This window comes from Polyodon spathula, chromosome 2 (genome assembly GCF_017654505.1).
Source record: "Polyodon spathula isolate WHYD16114869_AA chromosome 2, ASM1765450v1, whole genome shotgun sequence".
Classification (NCBI taxonomy): Eukaryota; Metazoa; Chordata; class Actinopteri; order Acipenseriformes; family Polyodontidae; genus Polyodon; species Polyodon spathula.
Genome location: NC_054535.1, coordinates 57,629,868 through 57,650,304, shown reverse-complemented (window position 1 = coordinate 57,650,304; position 20,437 = coordinate 57,629,868). Strand labels below are relative to the sequence as shown.

Genomic DNA, 20,437 nt, shown 5'->3' with positions numbered 1-20,437 from the left:
AACTTAATATTCATCCAACTGACCTGTTGTACCCATTTAAAGAAAATGCCCCCTGTGGAGAGGCAGAGGTGCTTGTCTTGAAGTAGTAAATGCATCCTTTGTGTATAATGACAAACCGTAATGGCCCTGAAATGACAAAAACTATCAGTTAGGATTTTCAAAGAGTTTAGAGATGTAAAGGCAAAAAGGGCTTTTAATATTTATGATGTGGAAACCAATAACATTTGTTTTGTTTGCAGGTTACAAGCGGTTAAGGAAAGGTCAGCCAGTTTGCATTTACATGTCAAAAGATACATTAGGCCATATTCTTACATCTTTATGCTACAAATTATTATTCTTTGTTTTTTCTGGAAGGAAAGATGGGTTGCAATTCCAGAACAAAAAACAAAACAAAGACTACTTACCAGCAACGAAATTAAATATCAGAGTTTTTTATTTTTTACCCTGAGAATCTACCCCATCGTGTTTCCCAATTATAGCTGCGTTTAAATACAAAATTAAGGTGATTTTGTCAGAAAAAGATTTATAATCATATTTACAAAAGAGTATCTTGAAAGTGTTTAAATGCCTAAACACAGAGATTTAAATATTTCTTAAAAATACTGTAATGGCATGAAAGTATATTTCATAGACCAGCCCCCTAAACTATACATCAATATGGTTATGTATATATATTGTAAATAGTGTGTATACATTTAATTTAAATAGTTAAGAAGTACCTGACTACTTCTTAATTATTTACATAGAGCCTACTTGCGGTGTGTGATTGCCAGCTGTGGGATCAAAATCAGCAGGTAGGTGTGTTCCAGTGGGGTGCCAGGAATAAAAAGGTACCGCTTGTACACCTCACGGCTGCTGCAAGATCAAAACAAGTGCCAGGACTGAGATCGTCCATTCTACCCATACCAAGAAAACACATTGCTGAATTCCTCTGATCACCGTGAGTGGGAACCGTGATCAGAACTTAAAGAAGATGTCGAAACCGCTGATCAGCATTGGGGTTTGTTTACTGATCAAGGATTAGTTTTGGGATTGTAGATCCCACACCAGTATAGCGAGAAGGGGTGTATGAACAGGACCTCCCGTGTAGGGGTGTAGTGCAACTTTTATTTGTAGTTTTTCTACTGTTTGTTTTGTTTTTGCTGTCTGTGTATGCTTGTTTTGTGAATAAAACCTACATGGCTGTCGGGGTGTGCCAACTCCGACCCACAACTCGACCTCCTGCCTGTCAATCAGCAGCAAACACCCCCGCATCTCGATCTCCTGCCTGTCAATCAGCAGCAAACACCCCTGCATCTCGATCTCCTTCCTGTCAATCAGCAGCAAACACACCCGCATCTCGATCTCCTCCCTGTCAATCAGCAGTGAACACACCCATCTCGATCTCATGCCTGTCAATCAGCAACAAACACACCCCTATCTCGATCTCATGCCTGTCAATCAGCTACAAACACACCCCCATCTCAATCTCCTCCCTGTCAATCAGAAGCGAACACACTCCCATCTCAATCTCCTGCCTGTCAATCAGCAGCAAACACACCCCCATCTCGATCTCATGCCTGTCAATCAGCAGCAAACACACCCCCATCTCGATCTCATGCCTGTCAATCAGCAACAAACACACCCCCATCTCAATCTCCTCCCTGTCAATCAGCAGCGAACACACCCCCATCTCAATCTCCTGCCTGTCAATCAGCAGCAAACACACCCCCATCTCGATCTCCTGCCTGTCAATCAGCAGCAAACACACCCCCATCTCGATCTCATGTCTGTCAATCAGCAGCAAACACACCCCCATCTCGATCTCATGCCTGTCAATCAGCAGCAAACACACCCCCATCTCGATCTCATGCCTGTCAATCAGCAGCAAACACACCCCCATCTCGATCTCATGCCTGTCAATCAGCAGCGAACACACCCCCCTCTCGATCTCATGCCTGTCAATCAGCAGCAAACACACCCTTATCTCGATTTCATGCCTGTCAATCAGCTACAAACACACCCCCATCTCAATCTCCTCCCTGTCAATCAGCTACAAACACACCCCCATCTCTATCTCATGCCTGTCAATCAACAGCGAACACACCCCCATCTCAATCTCATGCCTGTCAATCAGCAACAAACACACCCCCGTCTCGATCTCCTGCCTGTCAATCAGCAGTGAACACACCCGCATCTCGATCTCATGCCTGTCAATCAGCAGCAAACACCCCCCCCATCTCGATCTCATGTCTGTCAATTAGCAATGAACACACCCCCATCCCGATCTCCTGTCTGTCAATCAGCAGCGAACACACCCCCATCTCAATCTCTTGCCTGTCAATCAGCAACGAACATACACATACACGTCTCTACCCCGTTGAGACACTGTTACTTACATTTCAAAATCTGAATCTGTGTGCCTCCCTTCTTGTGGAGATATCCAGAAAGTGTCACGCCTCCTGGCATTGTCAGGAGGTTTTGTGCTCCTATGGCCTTCATAGGAATTGGCCAGCTTACCTCCCCTGAGGCCATTTTTCTGCAAAACATTATGAAAACATTGTGGATAAGCTTATTTTAAAAAAGGAAATTCAAACAGTTAATGCTATTTGCAATAAACCGTCATCCATCATTCAAGTGAAATCAGGAGCTTTCTACTGTTTTGGTAGCAACTGTGGCTGCATTTGTGAATTTCGCAAAAAAAAAAAAAAAAAAAAGTTAGAGACAAGTAAAAATAATTAAAGCACCACACAGAAAGCAAACATGATAATTAATGTCCTTTGAATGTCCTTTGAATGAATGTCCATCTGAGAATGACTAACTAAGCAGGAAACTAGAAGCTGGACCAGGCTGGGATTTTCCCTGGTAGAGGACAGTGAATTACCATTACTGATACTGCTCAATTTAGAAACCACTGCTAGACAACACATACTGTACATGTGACATGAGTAAGGTCACAATATAAAAGCTTCAGTCAGTATAACATATACAATTATATATTTATATTTACAGTATATTTAAACTCTCATAGTTGATGTCTGAATGCTCAGTCATTCGTATTCAGTCAATATGCACTGGAGCTGTATTTGTTTCCTCTTCCTCAATTTGCATTCATAGGCTTTGGTGGTAAAATATAGGGTTTTGAGACATGCATGGGAAGCCTTGTGTAACAATTCACTCATACTAGCAGTGAACCTGCTGCCAGTGTGTTCAGTAAAATGTCTGATTACAGCATGGCCATTGCTGTTGCAAAACTACATATGTTATGTGGCAGGAACAATTAGGATCAATGCGCTACTAACAACCAAACGAGCAAGATGGGCCGAATGGCCGCCTCTTGTTTGTAAAAAAAAAGAAAACAAGAATACTTATATGTTGTAGTTTAACACATTTGCTATGATAAAACGATACTATTTTTTCTAATTAATAAACAAGACCAAAAACAGTGAACTGGGGTTTTGTGACCTCGGTGTGTGGGGGGGCAGAAGGGCCATGTCTTCCCGGTACCGGGGGACTTGTGTACAGGCCCGGCTGCAGTCTATGTGACTGCAATAGGGCTCCGCACCTCAAAGGGCCCGCGTATCGCATCCCTTTGTCTTGAATTTGGACTGCACCATGTATTATTTATTTAGTTTTTTTTTTTTTTTTAATTTAGAGTGACCAGTTCTTATTTTTATTTATTTTCCTCTGCTTTGGAATGTCCAGTTATGTTTTTTTCTCCTCACTGCAGCGAGTCCCCACACAGCACAGATGTTCTGAGGATATGTGAGCATCATCCGATCTCACAAGCCTAAAGCCAGAATCACTTTTACCCTGAGCAATCCAGAGCAGATGTGGACAGGCTACCGATCTCAGAGAGCAGAGATCAGCCCTGTTTTTTATCCACTGGTGTGTACGGTGTCTGGCCAGTGGGGTTCATTGTTGCACTCCCTATTGTTGCTTTAAGGGATCCCTCTGGGCCCCGCCCCACACAAACATGGGCAAACATTTCTTATATTGGCCATCGTTGTTGTGTGGCTCAGTAGCAGAGTAAGTCAGCCCATTAACAAACAACCCAGACATTTTGGGACTCTGCATAGTAATAGTTTCACTAGTGGTAGTAGTCATAGTAGTATTGTTATTGTTGTTGCAAACTTTAAATAACTAGTAGACTATAAATATATAACCTGCTTCAATATTTGACGTAGTTGTTATGTTGCATTCATTTATCTGTAGAAATACTGCATTGCAATTACTTCATTTTTTAAACAAAATTGGTAGTTTTTTCATTATACTGTAGTAATGTTTTCTATTGTATTATAAGGGAAAAAAGGTATTTTTTTCTTTTGTAAAAGCAGCCATTATCTGAACTTTATGAAAGTGCAAGCTTGGTCACGTATGCCAAGTACGTTACATATGTGGTTGATATATACGTGTGTGAGCAGAACAGTGTCACTGGCAAGGCTGTTACAACCAGGAAGGGTTACTCAGACAAAGAAGCTGCAGTTTAAGCACTGTTTGTGCTTGTTTAATAATAAAACAAATAAACAAAACACAGGGACAAAACAAACATATAAAAAGAAAAGGCAGACACTTTAAATAGCACAAGGTTTCAGCCTGAGCCATCGCTTTCATGTAAAGACAGCACAATGCTCACCCTAACACCAACTATATCCCACTACCACCAACATACACTCAACTCTCACCTTCTCCAATGTTAACTCTCCCACATGATCACCCTTTTTACACACCTATGGCTAGAGCCTAATTAATCATGAATCATTTATTCAATTTACGGCTCCAGCACCACGCACACACACGCACACACACACGCACACACACAACCCTGGTAAACCATCTCTTTCTGTACCAGGCCTTTTTAAATTTTTATACCCAAATATTTTGTACTTTTTTTTTTTTTTTTTTAAAACTTAAAATGTAAATCATTGTATGAAAATGTGTCATCGTCCATCCCTCATCCATCATTGAAGCAAAGAAACACTGAAAAATGCCAACCTTAAGTAATTATCCTCATAAACACACTAGTTACAAAAGCTGTATTTTGTAAAACATGTCTGCTATATGTTTAGTTACACATTCACAACCCTGAACACTACATTTCCTTTCAGTGACCCTAATAAACACTTTCACTGATAAACTAGGTAGAAAGGCTATCCTCACCTCCATTGGTACTGGTTGTTTCTTCTGCCGTCCATGGTGAATACTCTTCAAGTTGCATTCACAGAACATGTATCACCTCACCACACAACATTGCTCATATAATAGCATATTAATAACCATTTGGTTAAGGATAAATGTAATTACATCCAATCTAAAACAATGATTTTGTTTAAATGATAGTTAAATTACTGAAATACGCCGAAATTATTTTAGCTTTAAGAGCAAATACAACACTCTCAGACAATGCAGGGTTTCCAATTGGCAAACCTGAAACTAGGAAGCAACTACTAAACATGGTAATGTGATGCCTTTCAAATTCAAATCACTTCCTGGTACAACCCTGAAAACTGATCTAACATTGTCATGGGTTTTTATTGTGTTTAATGTATATTATCCACGCAAGAGCACAAATCTTTATAGGAACTTTTCAACATGTGTACATTCACAATAAACTCATGCTGGCCTACAGTAACTTCCTTAACAGATTACTGCCCAAAAGTAGTTTAACCTTTCAAATAATATAATGTGGGAAACATTTTGTGTTAAACCAAACCATACAGTAGCAAAACAAAAGTAAAAACCAGTCTGACAAACTTGTTTTACTGATAATACAGTACAAGCTGGTATGTGCAACAAAGCTAAAATGTCACCCTTTTTTTCTAAATATACACCACTTTTTTGGATCACTACTTTTTTAACAAATAGTTTTTGGAGAAACACATTACTTCACAGAGACAAGTTTAATGTTATAAATCACCTGTGGTCTGTTAGTAAATCCCAGATGCTCCCTAAAAAGTTATCAAAGTTACACAGCATCTACCTTTTATCTAATTGAATCTACCCAATATCATGTAAATGATCCAATATGTCCCATTCCAGAATCCATTCACTTTAAATGTAACTACATTCTGCCATTTGCCAATAAACAGAATTTTTGCACCATATTTCTAAATACTTTTGTTTACCTGTTTTAATGTTACAGTCCTGTGTATTCCGCATTAGTGATTCCACTCATTCCACTCACAGATGTGTTTGAATGCAGCAATCCCTCGCACACACCGGTTTGATTTTGAAATGTAAAATAACACCGGTCAAAACGCAACGTGGAAGTTACAATGTACAGTTCAGTACAATGAGTTTTAACCAAGTTTACTAAAATTGATTTTAACTTGACTAGACTAAAAACAGACAGCAATAATTTCACATACCTAAAAACAACATAACTCTAAAAGACAATCTCATCATACATTCAATCTGGGATCAGAAAAATGTACACTTTGATAATTCTTGGAACCTACTCATTAAAATAAATGTAATCTTAGTCATTATTCTTCAATTATCTGATGCTCAATTATATCCTGGATACTATTGTCCAGATTATTTCATGCCATAGGGGGTGCTGTAGCTAAATGCTGATCGACCAACCCAGGACCTTCTCTAAGGCACTTGATAAATAAGTGCACCTGTGGGCTTGCCTGTAAACTGCCCAGAGCTGCGTTGTCCTCCGACACTGTAGCTCTGAGGTGGCTGCATGGTGAGTCTGCAGTGTGAAAAGTAGCGGTCGGCTGACGGCATACGCTTTGGAGGACAGCTTGTGTTCGTCTTTGCCCTCCCGAGTCAGTGCGGGGGTGGTACGGGTGAGCTGAGCCTAAAAATAAATGGATATTCTAAATTGGGAGAAAATAATATAAATAATTGGTGACTACTGCATTAAAAAAAAAAGAAGCCTGGCAGTGATGGGTTTGAGGGTGGCTAATACAAATCTGGCTGCTTTAGTCGATCCAGTTTTTTAAATTGCTCAGCAGAGGCATGTATAACTAAAGTATCACCAAAATCAAACAAAGGAAAAATACAGTTGTTTATAACAAGATTTCTACTCTGAAGTGTAAAGTTTTTTCTCTGTTGAAAAAGAAAACCTTTTTTTTTTTTTTTTTTTTAGCTATTTTACTAGAGAGCTCAAACTTCAGGAATTGATCTAGCCAGATCGCAAAATATTTATAACTATCCACCACCTGAAGAGGCTCTCCAGTCATTAAATGAATGATTAAGTCTTGTTTCAAACTTTTAAATTTAGGTCCAAAAAACATTAACTTATGTTTTTTTTTTTTTTTTTTAAGTAACAGCTTTAAATTCCAAAAACCTTGTTGTACAATATTGAAAGCCTCTTGGAGTTTTTTTTAATTGTGTCTGTGCCAGAGTATCCACTAGTATAAAGCACTGTATCATCCGCATATAGAGGACAATAGATTCCACTCAGACTCCGAAACACATCATCAAACTTTGTTAATCAAATACACCACCTGGTAAAATGAGGATGCCCTTTAAATTTATGTTTTAATTCCTGAGCTACAAATAACTTGTGATGGAATGTAATTTACAACCTCCTACTGCTGCAGAACTCCCAACCAGTCATGCCATGTTCTGGGAGCTTTATTGCTAGCTAAAGCATAAGGTTCCAAATCTGTAAACTGTAAATCTGAATAAACAGAACCTAACTGGGATGTCTAAGACTAAGGGCTATCTTACTAAGTTACTTGTGAAGGGTATTTGCGCAGCCCATGTTGACTTAGAAAAAGCTTGTTTTTTTCACAGGCATTTCCTGACAAAGTGAAGTGAAACTTTGATGTTGACACTCACAACACTTAAGTTTAGGACATCATGGAAAATCCACTCAAGGTTTCTGTAATTGAACTAATGTGCTTTTCTTGTTGTTTAGATTCAAGTTGTACAATATAGCTCACAGAACGATGTACTCTCAGTCCATCAGGTACACCAGAGTCACATTCCACCACTTTACTCTTACACCCGCTTGTGTACTGGATGTGGAGTTAAACATGATTCTGAGAATTCTAGTGAGGCCACAGGGGTGCATCAACATCTCTTTTAAAAAGTCACCAGGATGTGATAATAGAAAACAAAAAATGACACAAAAAGTATCTAAACAACAGTAGGCTATTCCAAGGTTGTACTCAGACAAATATTACAATATTCAAACAAACACTACTTGGAATTTATTCAGGGATTTTTTCATTTGGTCATATATCATAATTGATAAATGACTATATCAAAAGACCATGACAAGAAACTTAAGGAATGAATGAATCCTAAAATAAGTAACATTAGAAAATGATTGAATATGAACAGCCAATCAGCGTCCAGATCTGGCGGGCTTCTATTTTGCATAGATGCCCGCTGGAACGTTGAAGTGCTTAACTGTGAATTAAATTTTAAATCAATCCGCACATAAATACCAACCTTCTCCTTTAACATTCTAATCTGATAACATAAAAAGCTATTTAAACATACTTTCTGATGTTGGTCTAAAAACAAGGGAAATCATGTCTGTGACAGGACACTGTAATGAAAGCTGAACTCGCAGCTACTGCTTGGGACACATAACTCCAGTCGCGGTCATCTACCACACGTTATTTGAATAAGAGTAACCTGCCACGACTGGCACATATTTAAAATATATATGGTACTTTATATGGTAATTAACATTAAGCAAAAAGTATATGCAATGAAACTAGAAAATACTAGCATAAGACAATTAGTAGATACTAAAGACAAGTAATATTATAATATTATATAATAATCAGCCAACTACTCACACACAACCCTCCTGCTTGAATCACTAGCTTGCTATAATTCGGTGAATGTCATTATCAAACACTTAAGCCATTATGGCAATCACATTTTCCTTATTTTAGCAGTCAAATTGTGAAATAGACCAACACAAATGTATTAGTAAAAATACCTAATCTCTGTGCAAATTGAAAAATGAACTCTTGAACAACCTGTTCATTCTCACTAGGAAGTAGTTAAAACTTAGAACGCAATACTTACATGGCTTCAGTTTCCTGGAAACACATTTTTAAGTTGTTGTTAATCACTGTTAGGGACTGCTTTTTTTTTACAGATGTAGCCATCAATTCATTACAGTCCCATTAATCAAAACGAGCATGGTACCATTGCAAGCCATGCAAAAGACCCAAACATATACGATGTATTACTGAAATAACTGCTGGTGTGACACTGGAGGTGTGTCTTATAGTCTGGGGGTAGCATTATTGCTAGTCATTTCCTTCTGATGACACTGTTACAGGTTTGCTCTATTTCTGTATACGGAGTTTCCAAGGAGATAGAGCACGTGACCAGCTAGCCAGACAGTTGGTTGCTGTAGGGACCTTTTGCAACACAGCATAGTTGATTTTCGAAATCTGCAGTTTCCCACAATCATGTTCAATTTTAAATGACAGACAAATGAAAGTCAGGAGCTTTGTAGGAATGTATGGGGCAATGTCCTAGATAGCCAACTCTATAAATGTCCTACTATCTAAGCATACTCTATCTAGCAAGGCTTTAAGTGGGCGCATGTGACAGATATGGTCCTGGAAACTTCTTCTATTGCGATTTGATGATTGTCTGCACCATGAATGTCTCAGCCAATCAGAAGCCAAAACAGATTCTCAAATTCAAATATACTGGGTGCTGTTAGAGGTTCACATTGAACTTTGGATGTTTGTGGAGTGACAAGGAAGTTTCCTTCCCATCTTGAGACCTGCTTTCCCTTTGAGTTACGCTCCTGCAAGTACTTGCAGTACTATTGTTTTTCAATTAGTATTTTTGTTATAATAATATACTATAAATATTTTAATAATAACAGACGGTGCTGTTACATTCAATATGTATTGCTGAGGGAACCTTCCTAAGTAATTCTATATATTTTAAACTTTAATTCAACATGATAAGACTACAGTATATGCAGTAATGTATTGTAGTGGATAATGACGGAGGAGGAAAGAATGAGGAGTCAGTGTGAAAAATGAACAGGCACTTTTATTCACAGTACACACAGGTCAGGAACCGACAGCACACTACAACCCCAACCAGGCCTCTGCTCTCCTACATTCAACTCAGACAGACCTGGTTAGAGACAACCAGACGTACAGTAATAAACAGAGTAATACAGATATGTAAATTCCACACAGAAAACACACTGATAGAGATACAGACGTAATAAAACCAATGGGAACTAACACACTCAGTCCACAGTCCAGGGGCCTCGCCCCCTGCTCCTGCTGCAGCTGCTGTCTCTGACTGCGCTGCACTCAATTATTATTATTTGTTTATTTGGCAGGCACTTTTATCCAAGGCGACTTACAGGTGTTACAGGGCAATTCAAAGTTACAGCGCAAAAACAACATTTAGCAATATTGAATGGTGCTGCCACATGAGGTTTGGAGAAATAAGGTAGTAACTCCTAATATAAAAATACAATTTATAAAATGACAATGATTTCTATGAAAAAATGTATCACTAAAAATAGTAAAATGTTTTTTTTTTTTTTTTTTTATTTTGATTTTAAATCTGAACATATCTATGACATACAGAACTTAAATTAAGTAGCCCCATGTATTTCAAGGAAAAATTGTCAAGAAAGATTAAAAGGATCTACCTATTTAACAAAATGCATGTAGATTATTTTTTCCCCTTTAAAATGGGATGTCAGATTAGGGTCTAGTTTACAGGTGGGACTTTCAGCTGCATTTACCTATCATGACAAACCACCATTTATTTCTGGTGACACTTCTTTCTTTTGCTGTTTCTCAAATTAAGTTTGATGTTTCTTACAGTGGTTTTAAAATTGGAAAGAGTTAAAAATGCTCTTACTGTACTTTCTTTTTTTTAACTTTAATTGCTTTTATTAAATTTTTTAATTAATTGTCTTAATTTGGCATAGGAAACGGGTTGAGTAAAAGCGTGGGATTTTACATAGCTACCATAATAGAATATTCAATAGTTTGTGTGCAAACACACTGTACAAATTACAATTCTAGTAAGCCTCAAATGAAGTATTAGGAGGTTGAGGTAAGGGATTTGGGTGTGGAATGTTTGCTTCCAGTTCAGATAATCCAGAAGGGAATTTTTTACAAGAGACTTTGTAAAATCTTTTAGACACATTAGATAAACACATTGCAGTCACTGAAGGCAATTCCCACCCTTGTTAGACTTGGCTGCTTTCTTACATATCTCATTGGGTTAGTTGAAAGGAGGTGGACATAGTCTGTTGTTTGTTAGGTTCTATTTAAATTTCACACAAATTATGTGAGTGCTACAGTTGGTATATAATTTTTTCTTGAAGAGTACTAGAACATTCCATATGATTACTGCTTTTAATTCCTCCAGGACTACTAACAAAATAATTATAATATCGTTGTAAAATATCAGTTACAAAATGCCCTCTAAGTCTGTCAGGTCTGTATTTGATTGGTTTCTCTTCCATTATTGCGACGTTATAACACAAACTGTAACACCAAGAAAGCTGCTTTCAACTTTGCCATTTAAACCCTATTAATTTCACATCTACAAATGTAATATATACTGTGACAGAAATACAATGAATCTTGGTTGTAAATCTCCCTCCCGACCTTTAGACGGACTGGCCTGACAGGGAAGTGAGTCAGTCTGGAAGAAGGCGAGACTCCTTTGCAAGAACGTATTGACCCAGAAGGGAAACAATGTAATACCGGCAGATTGTAAAGGCAGCTGCATTCGTTTACCAAGAGGTCATGTGTGTCAGCTGCGGCAAAGTGGTGAATACGTGCAGGTGAGTGCAGTGCAGAGCGGATTAATCACACAGAGAATGATTCACATGTGCAAGGGTGTTTATTAATGATTATAACGTCCAGAGCCTTATGGCAAAACCTGTAAACAATAATAATGATGGAAGTGGTACAGAGGCGTGTATCACTTCTGTTTGTAAATCCTACGGGTCTGACCCGAATTCAAAAGTCCAGTCTTTTCTCACCCATACAAAACACAAAACACAGACACAGTTCCTACAGTGCGTGAGTTAAGTGCTCGTGGTGTAAAGACAGTTCCTCAGTGAAAAAGTGAGTGGTAATATCCAAGTTTGATGCTGGCCTCCGGATTATGTTAGTAATCTTGAAACAGACAATACAAACAAACAGCGTTACAAGACAAAACTAACAAACACTCAAGGTTTCTTTCACAAATAACAGGGACTCCTTCTAGGTTGTTGCTAACCATATACAAAGGAAAAGGTCACTTTCACTACGCCCCCTATTTATACCCTCGCTCATGACCCCTAGGTTAACGAGCGCATCGCTCCTCCAATCCTTGGATGCCATTGTCTTGACTTGTCTTGTATGTTACCAGAGAGTTAACACAGTTCCGAAGCTGTCGCCAGGGGCCAGCACAAAACCGGACAACACTGCACCTTCGTCACAAATATAAAACTGTATCACCCACCACAATCACTACTGCACGCACCCAGGACTGGTGACCGTGTTTGTATTATTGTGGGACAGATATTTGTTTATTATTTGGGACTGTCTGTTCTTGTCATATACCCCGTGCTGTACACATTGGTGTGTACTGCTGGGGAACTATTGTTTGGTCGCCAGACCTGGAAATACAATAAAAACATTTCTAAAAACTGGATTACAATTATCTGTCTGCTTCTTTCATGCACTACATCACCCCTGCACCTGTCTACAATAAACCACTTTGTCACACACACAAACCAGCATGCACTTTGGGTATCTCCTTAGTGGTTACACTGTCTTTCCTGCTGAACCTGTGTGGGTAGACGTAACCTTCCAAAAACTGACCTTCAAATATCCACTCAGTCTCTGCCAACTTTGTGCTATACTGTTTTTAGACATTTAACTATTAAATCAAATAATTATTCTTAAGTATGATATGGCATAGTTATTTTATTATAACACAGAAATTGGAAACCATAATGAAGAAACTGTGATTTGTTCAATCTTGGATCTCAATTCAAATGTCACAATTACATGGACAATTACTGACCAAGTCATCTTTTTGGAGGACACTAAGCCATAACAGGAGACTCAGTGAGGTGTGACAGGGAAGCCAATATTTAAAGCAGGCTGAGCACATTTATTTTTAACAAAAACAAAACTAAAAAAAAAACCAAACAGGATTGAGGATTCTGGATAAAGGGTTATAATGAACACAATGTGAATTTAGCAAAGCTTTAGCTCTTTCGATTTAGTCCTTTGGGAAGGCACAACCAGCTGTCCTCTCCCTAGCCAGTTTTTCCCTGGGCTAAATGTCTCTTATATGTGTAAAATTGTAGTTTTAGCTGTAGAAATGACATAATATGTATCCACAGAATGTTGCTAACAGATGGAACAACCTTTATCAGTCTGCAATAGTTAAGCAAAGAACAATAATAAGATACTAAGATCTGGCAATTTTATATAATGATTTCCTCACAGGGTTTGTTTACCTTCCCACTCACTGTTTTGTATACAATGTCCTGAACAGAAAAATAACTTGCCTTTTGTTTACATTCTTCGTATTGTCAAACAAGAAGTAAACTAAAAAAGTTAATCTATAATCAGTATATTATTGTGTCTGTGTGGTTTTTATGACATTTTGCTAATGCCTCCAATTTCTGTATATGCAGTTTAAAAAAAAAAAAAAATGCACATAAGCTGAGCAGATGCTGTGTTCGTAGATGATATGAAGGTACACAGGACAACACAGTATATACAGTATCGGCATATTACAAAATAATTCCTGACAAGATAAATGATTTTGCTGGTCAAAGAATTCACTGTAACTGAATGTGTTAAAGCCCTAATGTTAGGTATTAAAACTGAACTGAAACTTTAAATTAACAGAAGTCTTGTACTAGTTACACTATCATTTACTGATGATTAAAAGAATTGTATGTTGATAGCATGCTACTGCACGTTTGTTTTTTTTGATCGAAACACATCAAAAAATGATAATAGGCTTGCATATAAAAAAACTTATCTTTGATGTCCATAATCTAAAATCATTATTCAAAAAGGAGCTGGGGCAATACTGTTAAATGTTTATATTGATATTAATAGATTTTATTTGTAATAATGTTTAATAAAAAAAATTTAAAAAGTAATGTTTTTTTTACTAGAGTAAGAAACATTTGAATGCTATTCTGTGGTGATGCTTCAATAGAAGAGACACAGACACAATAAATCAGGGTCATTCCACACCAACTCAACCAGAAAAAGGACATTTCGTTGCCCGTCCGTCTCAGATTTTCCTATAACAATTCACCTAGGCGTTTCCTGACATGCTGAGTTCAGAAATTATAGCCATTATTTTTTTTTTTTTTTAATTTCCCCTTCGACATGTGACCTTGCAAAAGTCAACCTAAAGTGAGGAAGGGACTGTGGTAGGCTGGCGAGTGGATAGAGGCCCAGAGACAGTCTGTAGTTGAAAAAAATAATTTTATTATAAATACACAAAAATAAAAGGACACAAGGGCCAAAACAAAGCAATTTAAACACAAAAAGAAAGACAAAAAGCAAAAATAACAAAAACAACAATTTCCAGGCTAGGCAATGCCTTCACTGGATTTATCAAAAGTCAGAAATCACACACCAAAAACCACCAACCTGCTTCCTCAGCTCCCTCCTCCCAAATGAGAAGCAGAGGCCTCCTTTTATGTCAGGTGGCTGGGCACTGATTGATCGTTAATTAACCCCAGCAACCTGAACATAATAAACCCAGGCAGGTAGGGGAAATTAACCCCATTCCTGCCAATTTAAAAAGGGCAGAGCTTTGCTCTGCCACAGGGACTTTGACCAGAAAAATCACCCTGGGCGCAATTCAGATGCTACCATCATGTGTAGCACCTTGTTCAACTCATATCGAATGGGTCTTTTCAGAAAAAATGCTAGGAGCACCCTACTCACGTCTGGCAAATTGCCAGACGAGGGGTAACTAATGAGTTTTATTCAATCTTCCGCCTAACCCTTTATCTTGTAGTGGATGTGGGTCCTAAAATGTAAGTATTGCTGTAAGACCCTTAGGTACTAGTCTTCCAAATTCTCTGAAAAACATTTGGTTTCAAGTCCCACCCCTGGCCATTAAACGCCCTTAAAATTCAAATTTTTGCTATTAGTACCAAGTTTAGGCTGTAATAACTTGCGTGGGGGTCCAAAAAAATCACCCACAGACGTGTTTGGATAGATGTTGATGAGATCCATAAGCATCAAGCAAAATACTATGGTATCCAGGGATTTTGGCATTCAAGCTTTGCTTATGGCCATTTTGGTGAGGCTAAAGGGCCACATAGTTCTATCCAAACTGGCTATTTCTTCAAGTTTGCATTCTCTGAGGATTGATCTAGAGGAAAAAGTAACAGTATGTGCTTCCACTGGCACTAGCTTGGAGCTGAGGGGTTATGAACTTGCATGGGACTTGCGACTTTAACCTCACCAAAATGGCCATTCTTTTCTGAAAAGCTCTATTCAATATGAGTAGAACAAGGTACTACACATGAGGGTAGCATTTTTCCAGTCAAGGTCCATTTTTCACTTTAGGTTGACCTTTTCAAGGTCACAGATCAAAGGGGAAATTTGAAAAAAAATAATGACTATCATTTCTGAACTCAGCGTGTCTGAAAACCCCCAGGTGAATTTTACTAGAAAAATGTGAGACGGACAGGCAACAGCACTGGTTGAGTTGGCATGGAATGACCCATCAGTAAACTGATAAGTATTATGTATTCTGAACCATAACTGGGGTTTGAAAGCTAAATAATAACATAACAAGAACATGACATCAGGTGTGCTGTATACTGGAGATGAATCCTCTCATGACACAATGCTGAGGAAAGGCTGCATTTACAACTCTAGCATTCGTGAGTGCAGACAAAACCAAGTTAGGGTGATGTAAGTTTTGACCAGCACTTACATTGATTTAGTATGGTGAAAACACATATTGTATTTCATGCAATGTTAATTTGAGGGTTAGGCCAATTTTTACCAAACCTCAAATCTCAGATTGTTCTGCCCCTTGGTATGTTTCTGTCTCTGGTTACTCTTTTGGGGACTGTACATTTTTATAATTTCCACCCACTCCTGTAGTAACAACAAATCCCCCAGAAAAAGTTTCTCTTACATATTACCTAACCACCAAGTTAAATTTTGAAAGGTCAAGTGGATGTAGCCCATCCAATTTTCAGAAACTCTAAACCTCCAACTTGTGTTGGCAGTCCTCATACAGGACCAGAAACACACTTTTGGTATAAATAAAGAACATATATCTCAGATTGGCGATTCTGATGTAGCTAATCTGGAGACTAATTTATGAATTCACGTCAGTAATTTGAAGTGATATAACCTCTCTGGGGGTTGGTTCCATAAAAGCCATTACACATCAGAATTAAGTGTAATCTTATCCGTTTAACATTAGATTGACCCAGATCAGTTAATAACCAACTTTGAAGGGGGATGAGTATAATGGACAGTTATGTTATGCGATACACTGCCATTATGGATTCTGACTTTCAGTTAAGATGAGGTTAAAAGCTCTAGCAAAGGAGCACAGATCTTTTGGATAAGATGTGACCTTGCCGCATTAATTACATTTATGGGTACAAGAAATACCTAAATACTTTATTCTGTCAATAAAACATGACAAAACTTTTTTTTCTTTTTATGGACCTGTGGCAGGCTGGCGAGTGGATAGAGGCAGACTGCAGTTCAAAAAAATACTAATTTTATTATAAATAAACACAAAAATAAAGTGCACAAGGGCAAAATAAAGATCTTTAAACACAAACAGAAAGACAACCAAACAAAATTTACAGAAATAAGGTTTGCAGGCTGGGCAATGCCTTCACTGGATTTACAAAATTCAAAAATACAAACAAACCAAAAACCACCAACCTGCTTTCTCAGCTCCCTCCTCCTAAATGAGAAGTAGAGGCCTCCTTTTATGTCAGGTGGCTGGGCACTAATTGATCATTAATTAAGTTAATCATTTAATCAACTAATCAACCCCAGCCACTTGAACATAATAAACCCAGGCAGGTAGGGGAAATTAACCCCATCCCTGCCAATTTCTAAACGGCAGAGCTTTGTTCTGCCACAGACCATATATTGTTGTATTTGACATGCAACATAATATATGATTGAATTATATAGTATTGTTATGCCTAACCAAAGAGATCAAAACCTGGTTCTGCTGATCACTTCAATTTACTTTTAACTTTGATCAACAAGTATCATTAACATTTGAGTAGGTACCTGGTCAAGCAAGGTAAACCAGTGAAGATTTTTGTGTGATTTTACATTTTGGAAGGACTGTATCTGAATGACCATTTTCTCAAAATGAGTATCTGTAGTGGTCCCTATATCATTCATACTTTACATGTAAAACCTTTCTATTTGTATGTGAGCACACTTAAGAATCACACTCATGAAAATAAATAATATATTAAATAAGTACATCTAGTATTTGCACAGTTAAGGTTATTCTGGGTTTTCTTATATGCATAAATATTACTGTTCTATATTTTAAATATAGGTTTGACCTTATATTTTTTTTTTACTGTTGCTTATTTAAAAGCAATATATTTTAATACAACATTTACTTGACATTCTGTTTGCAGTCTAGTCTAGCCCACTATGTAATTCTATATACAGTGCACTGAGTGCAGGCAAGACAGCTACAGTGTCTCCCAGAGAACAAATGACTTAGAAAATCCTTCATTGCAATATGTGGGAATGTTGCAAATTTAATACTTACTGGTAAGTCAAATTTGGATGCCACCTCGTTACTTAGTTGTAATGCAGTTTAGCTTTAAATTGCTTTCTTTGAAGTCAACTACAAATACAGTGCCATGAAAAAGTATTTGTCCCCTGTCTGATTTTCTGTATTTTTGCACATTTTTCACGTTGAATTTGGTCAGATCTTTTTGTGGGTTGTAGTAGTATATAGAGGGAGTTGAGAGAAAAAATGACACCAAAGTTTGGTGCTTCTTTCATTTGTTTGATGTGCAAGGTTATCAAACATGCAATCTTCAGGTGTGAAAAAGTTATTGCCCCCCCCCCTAGTTAACTCAACCCAATTAAAGGGTTAGTTAGGGTTAGCTTTTTGAATACTTTGGTTAACAATCAGGTCAGATTTGGGCCAGCCCTGCCCAATATAAATCTGATTAACTTTGGCCCTTACCATCAGAGTGAAGTTGTCAGCACACAGGTTCTAGAGGCATATCATGCCACGATCAAAAGAAATTCCTGAAGACCTCTGGAAAAAGTTGTTGATCTCTATCAGTCTGGAAAGGGTTACAAAGCCATTTCTAAGGCTCAGGGGCTCCACCAAACCACAGTCAGAGCCATATTGTCCAAATAGAGAAAGTTTGGGACAGTAGTGAATCTTCCCAGGACTGGCCGTCCTGCCAAAATCTCTCCAAGAACAAGGCGTAAAATCGTCCAGGAAGTCACAAAGAGCCCTAGAACAACATCCAGGGATCTGCAGGACTCTCTCGCCTCGGCTAAGGTCAGTGTTCATGACTCCACCATCGGAAAGATACCTGGCAAAAATGGGATTCATGGCAGAGTAGCAAGGCGGAAACCACTGCTCAGTAAGAAGAACATGAATGCTCATCTAAAGTTTGTCAAAAAGCACCTGGATGATCCTTAAGAGTTCTGTAACAATGTTCTATGGACAGGTGAGTCAAAAGTGGAACTTTTTGGCCAACGTGGGCCCCGTTATGTCTGGCGAAAACCAAACACTGCATTCCACAGTAAGAACCTCATACCAACGGTCAAGCATGGTGGTGGTAGTGTCATGATTTGGGGATACTTTGCTGCATCAGGACCTGGATGACTTGTCATCATTGAAGGAACCATGAATTCTGCTCTATATCAGAGAATTCTACAGGAGAATGTCAGGCCATCCGTCTGTGAGCTGAAGCTGAAGAGCAGCTGGGTCATGCAGCAAGACAATCATCCGAAACACAAAAGCAAGTCTACATCACAATGGTTGAAGAACAAGAAATTTAAAATTTTGGAATGGCCTAGTCAAAGTCCAGACCTAAACCCCACTGAGATATTGTGGCAGGACCTGAAACGAGCAGTTTATGCTCAAAAACCCACAAATGTCACTTAGTTGAAGCAGTTCTTCATGAAGGAGTGGGCCAAAATTCCTCCATGGTATGTGAGAGACTGATCAATAACTACAGGAAGCGTTTGGTTGCAGTTATTGCTGCTAAAGGTGGCATAACCAGTTATTGAGTCTAAGGGGGCGGTTACTTTTTCACACGGGGGCATTCGGTGTTGCATAAGTTTCTTTAATAAATAAATGAAATAAGTATTAACATTTTATGTTATTTATTCACTCAGGGTCTCTTTTATCTAATATTAGATTTTGGTTGAAGATCTGATAACATTCAGTGTCAAAAATCTGCAAAAATGCAGAAAATCAGACAGGAGGCAAATACTTTTTCATGGCACTGTATGATGATGACATCACCACAACATATGTGTAGACCAAGTCTCTGGCTACAAACATTTTAAGGTAACTAACTAAAGAGAAAATAACCAGGATTCTAACCAGATTTCAACATTCAACACATTTAATATGACTTCAGTACTATTGAAGTTATTAAGAGGACTGGACTGTAGTATACTGTACCATGAATCCTATTGTTAGCATGTAGAATCTGATAAATACACCATCTGGCACCTCTAATATAATTCACACTCCCTAGGTTTAAACCAGAAATAAAGTTTTTGCTTACCAGAGAAGTGTAACCCAGCCAACAGCCAAAGGAAATCTGGCCTCTCATATGATCCTGAAAAAAATATTGTATTAATTGATGACACAGAATGGATAAATAAAAACATAGTAATTATCATATGTATAATGAAGTGTTTTAGTTTAAAGCAATACAAATTTAGTTTAAGTTTCAAATTCACCAACTTTGTAAAATTACTGAACTCCAACCCAAGGTCCTACTTATTATTTTAAATAAAGAACAAGAAAATGTTGATTATTCTTGTAACCTTAAACTGCTAAAAACCTTAATAAAAGTTTCACTGACAAACAGTAGTGAAAAACAATCGTTAATAGTCTAATATTTCTGAATAGTAAGAAAGCATACCCGTCACATACTTAGCTTGTTCTTAGTCATGAGGAACTAAAAGGTTTACTTTAACTTCCTTCTCATTATATATTGATAACATTGTCAAAGTCTAGTCACGCCCATTCAAAGAGATAAACATTAACATGTTTAATATTACCTAAGCAGAAATATGTCGATTCAGGGAAAATACATGTTTCAAAAGTGATAATATTTATTCAATATTATTTTTTTCTTAATACACATTTAAGTTAAATAGCAAAAAATGTGTTGGATACTTTTTAATATTTTAGTTAAAATGAATGCACTGTTCTCAACCTTTTCTGGTTGCAAAGTGAAAGTGTACTGTAATCAGCAATCAAGAATGATAAAAAT

The 20,437-nt window shown here is 37.7% G+C and overlaps 1 protein-coding gene across 4 annotated transcripts in view; it reads right to left on the bottom strand.

The window, feature by feature from the left end:
• The window catches only part of sh3bp2 (SH3-domain binding protein 2), a 41,051-nt gene extending 20,935 nt beyond the window's left edge, over positions 1-20,116 (bottom strand). For 2 of the 4 annotated variants that reach the window (XM_041225844.1, XM_041225861.1), the window contains exons 1-3: positions 8,986-9,139; positions 2,379-2,518; positions 24-126 (exon numbers count right to left, since the gene is read on the bottom strand). In XM_041225844.1, coding sequence (XP_041081778.1) covers positions 24-126; positions 2,379-2,518; positions 8,986-9,068 — 326 coding nt within the window. In that variant the 5' untranslated portion in view covers positions 9,069-9,139. Of the gene's footprint in view, positions 1-23; positions 127-2,378; positions 2,519-5,139; positions 5,750-8,985; positions 9,140-19,720; positions 19,775-20,094 lie in introns of those variants that run through there. The other 2 variants (XM_041225869.1, XM_041225852.1) reach the window with 2 other exon arrangements.
• Between the last annotated feature and the right edge of the window lie 321 nt (positions 20,117-20,437).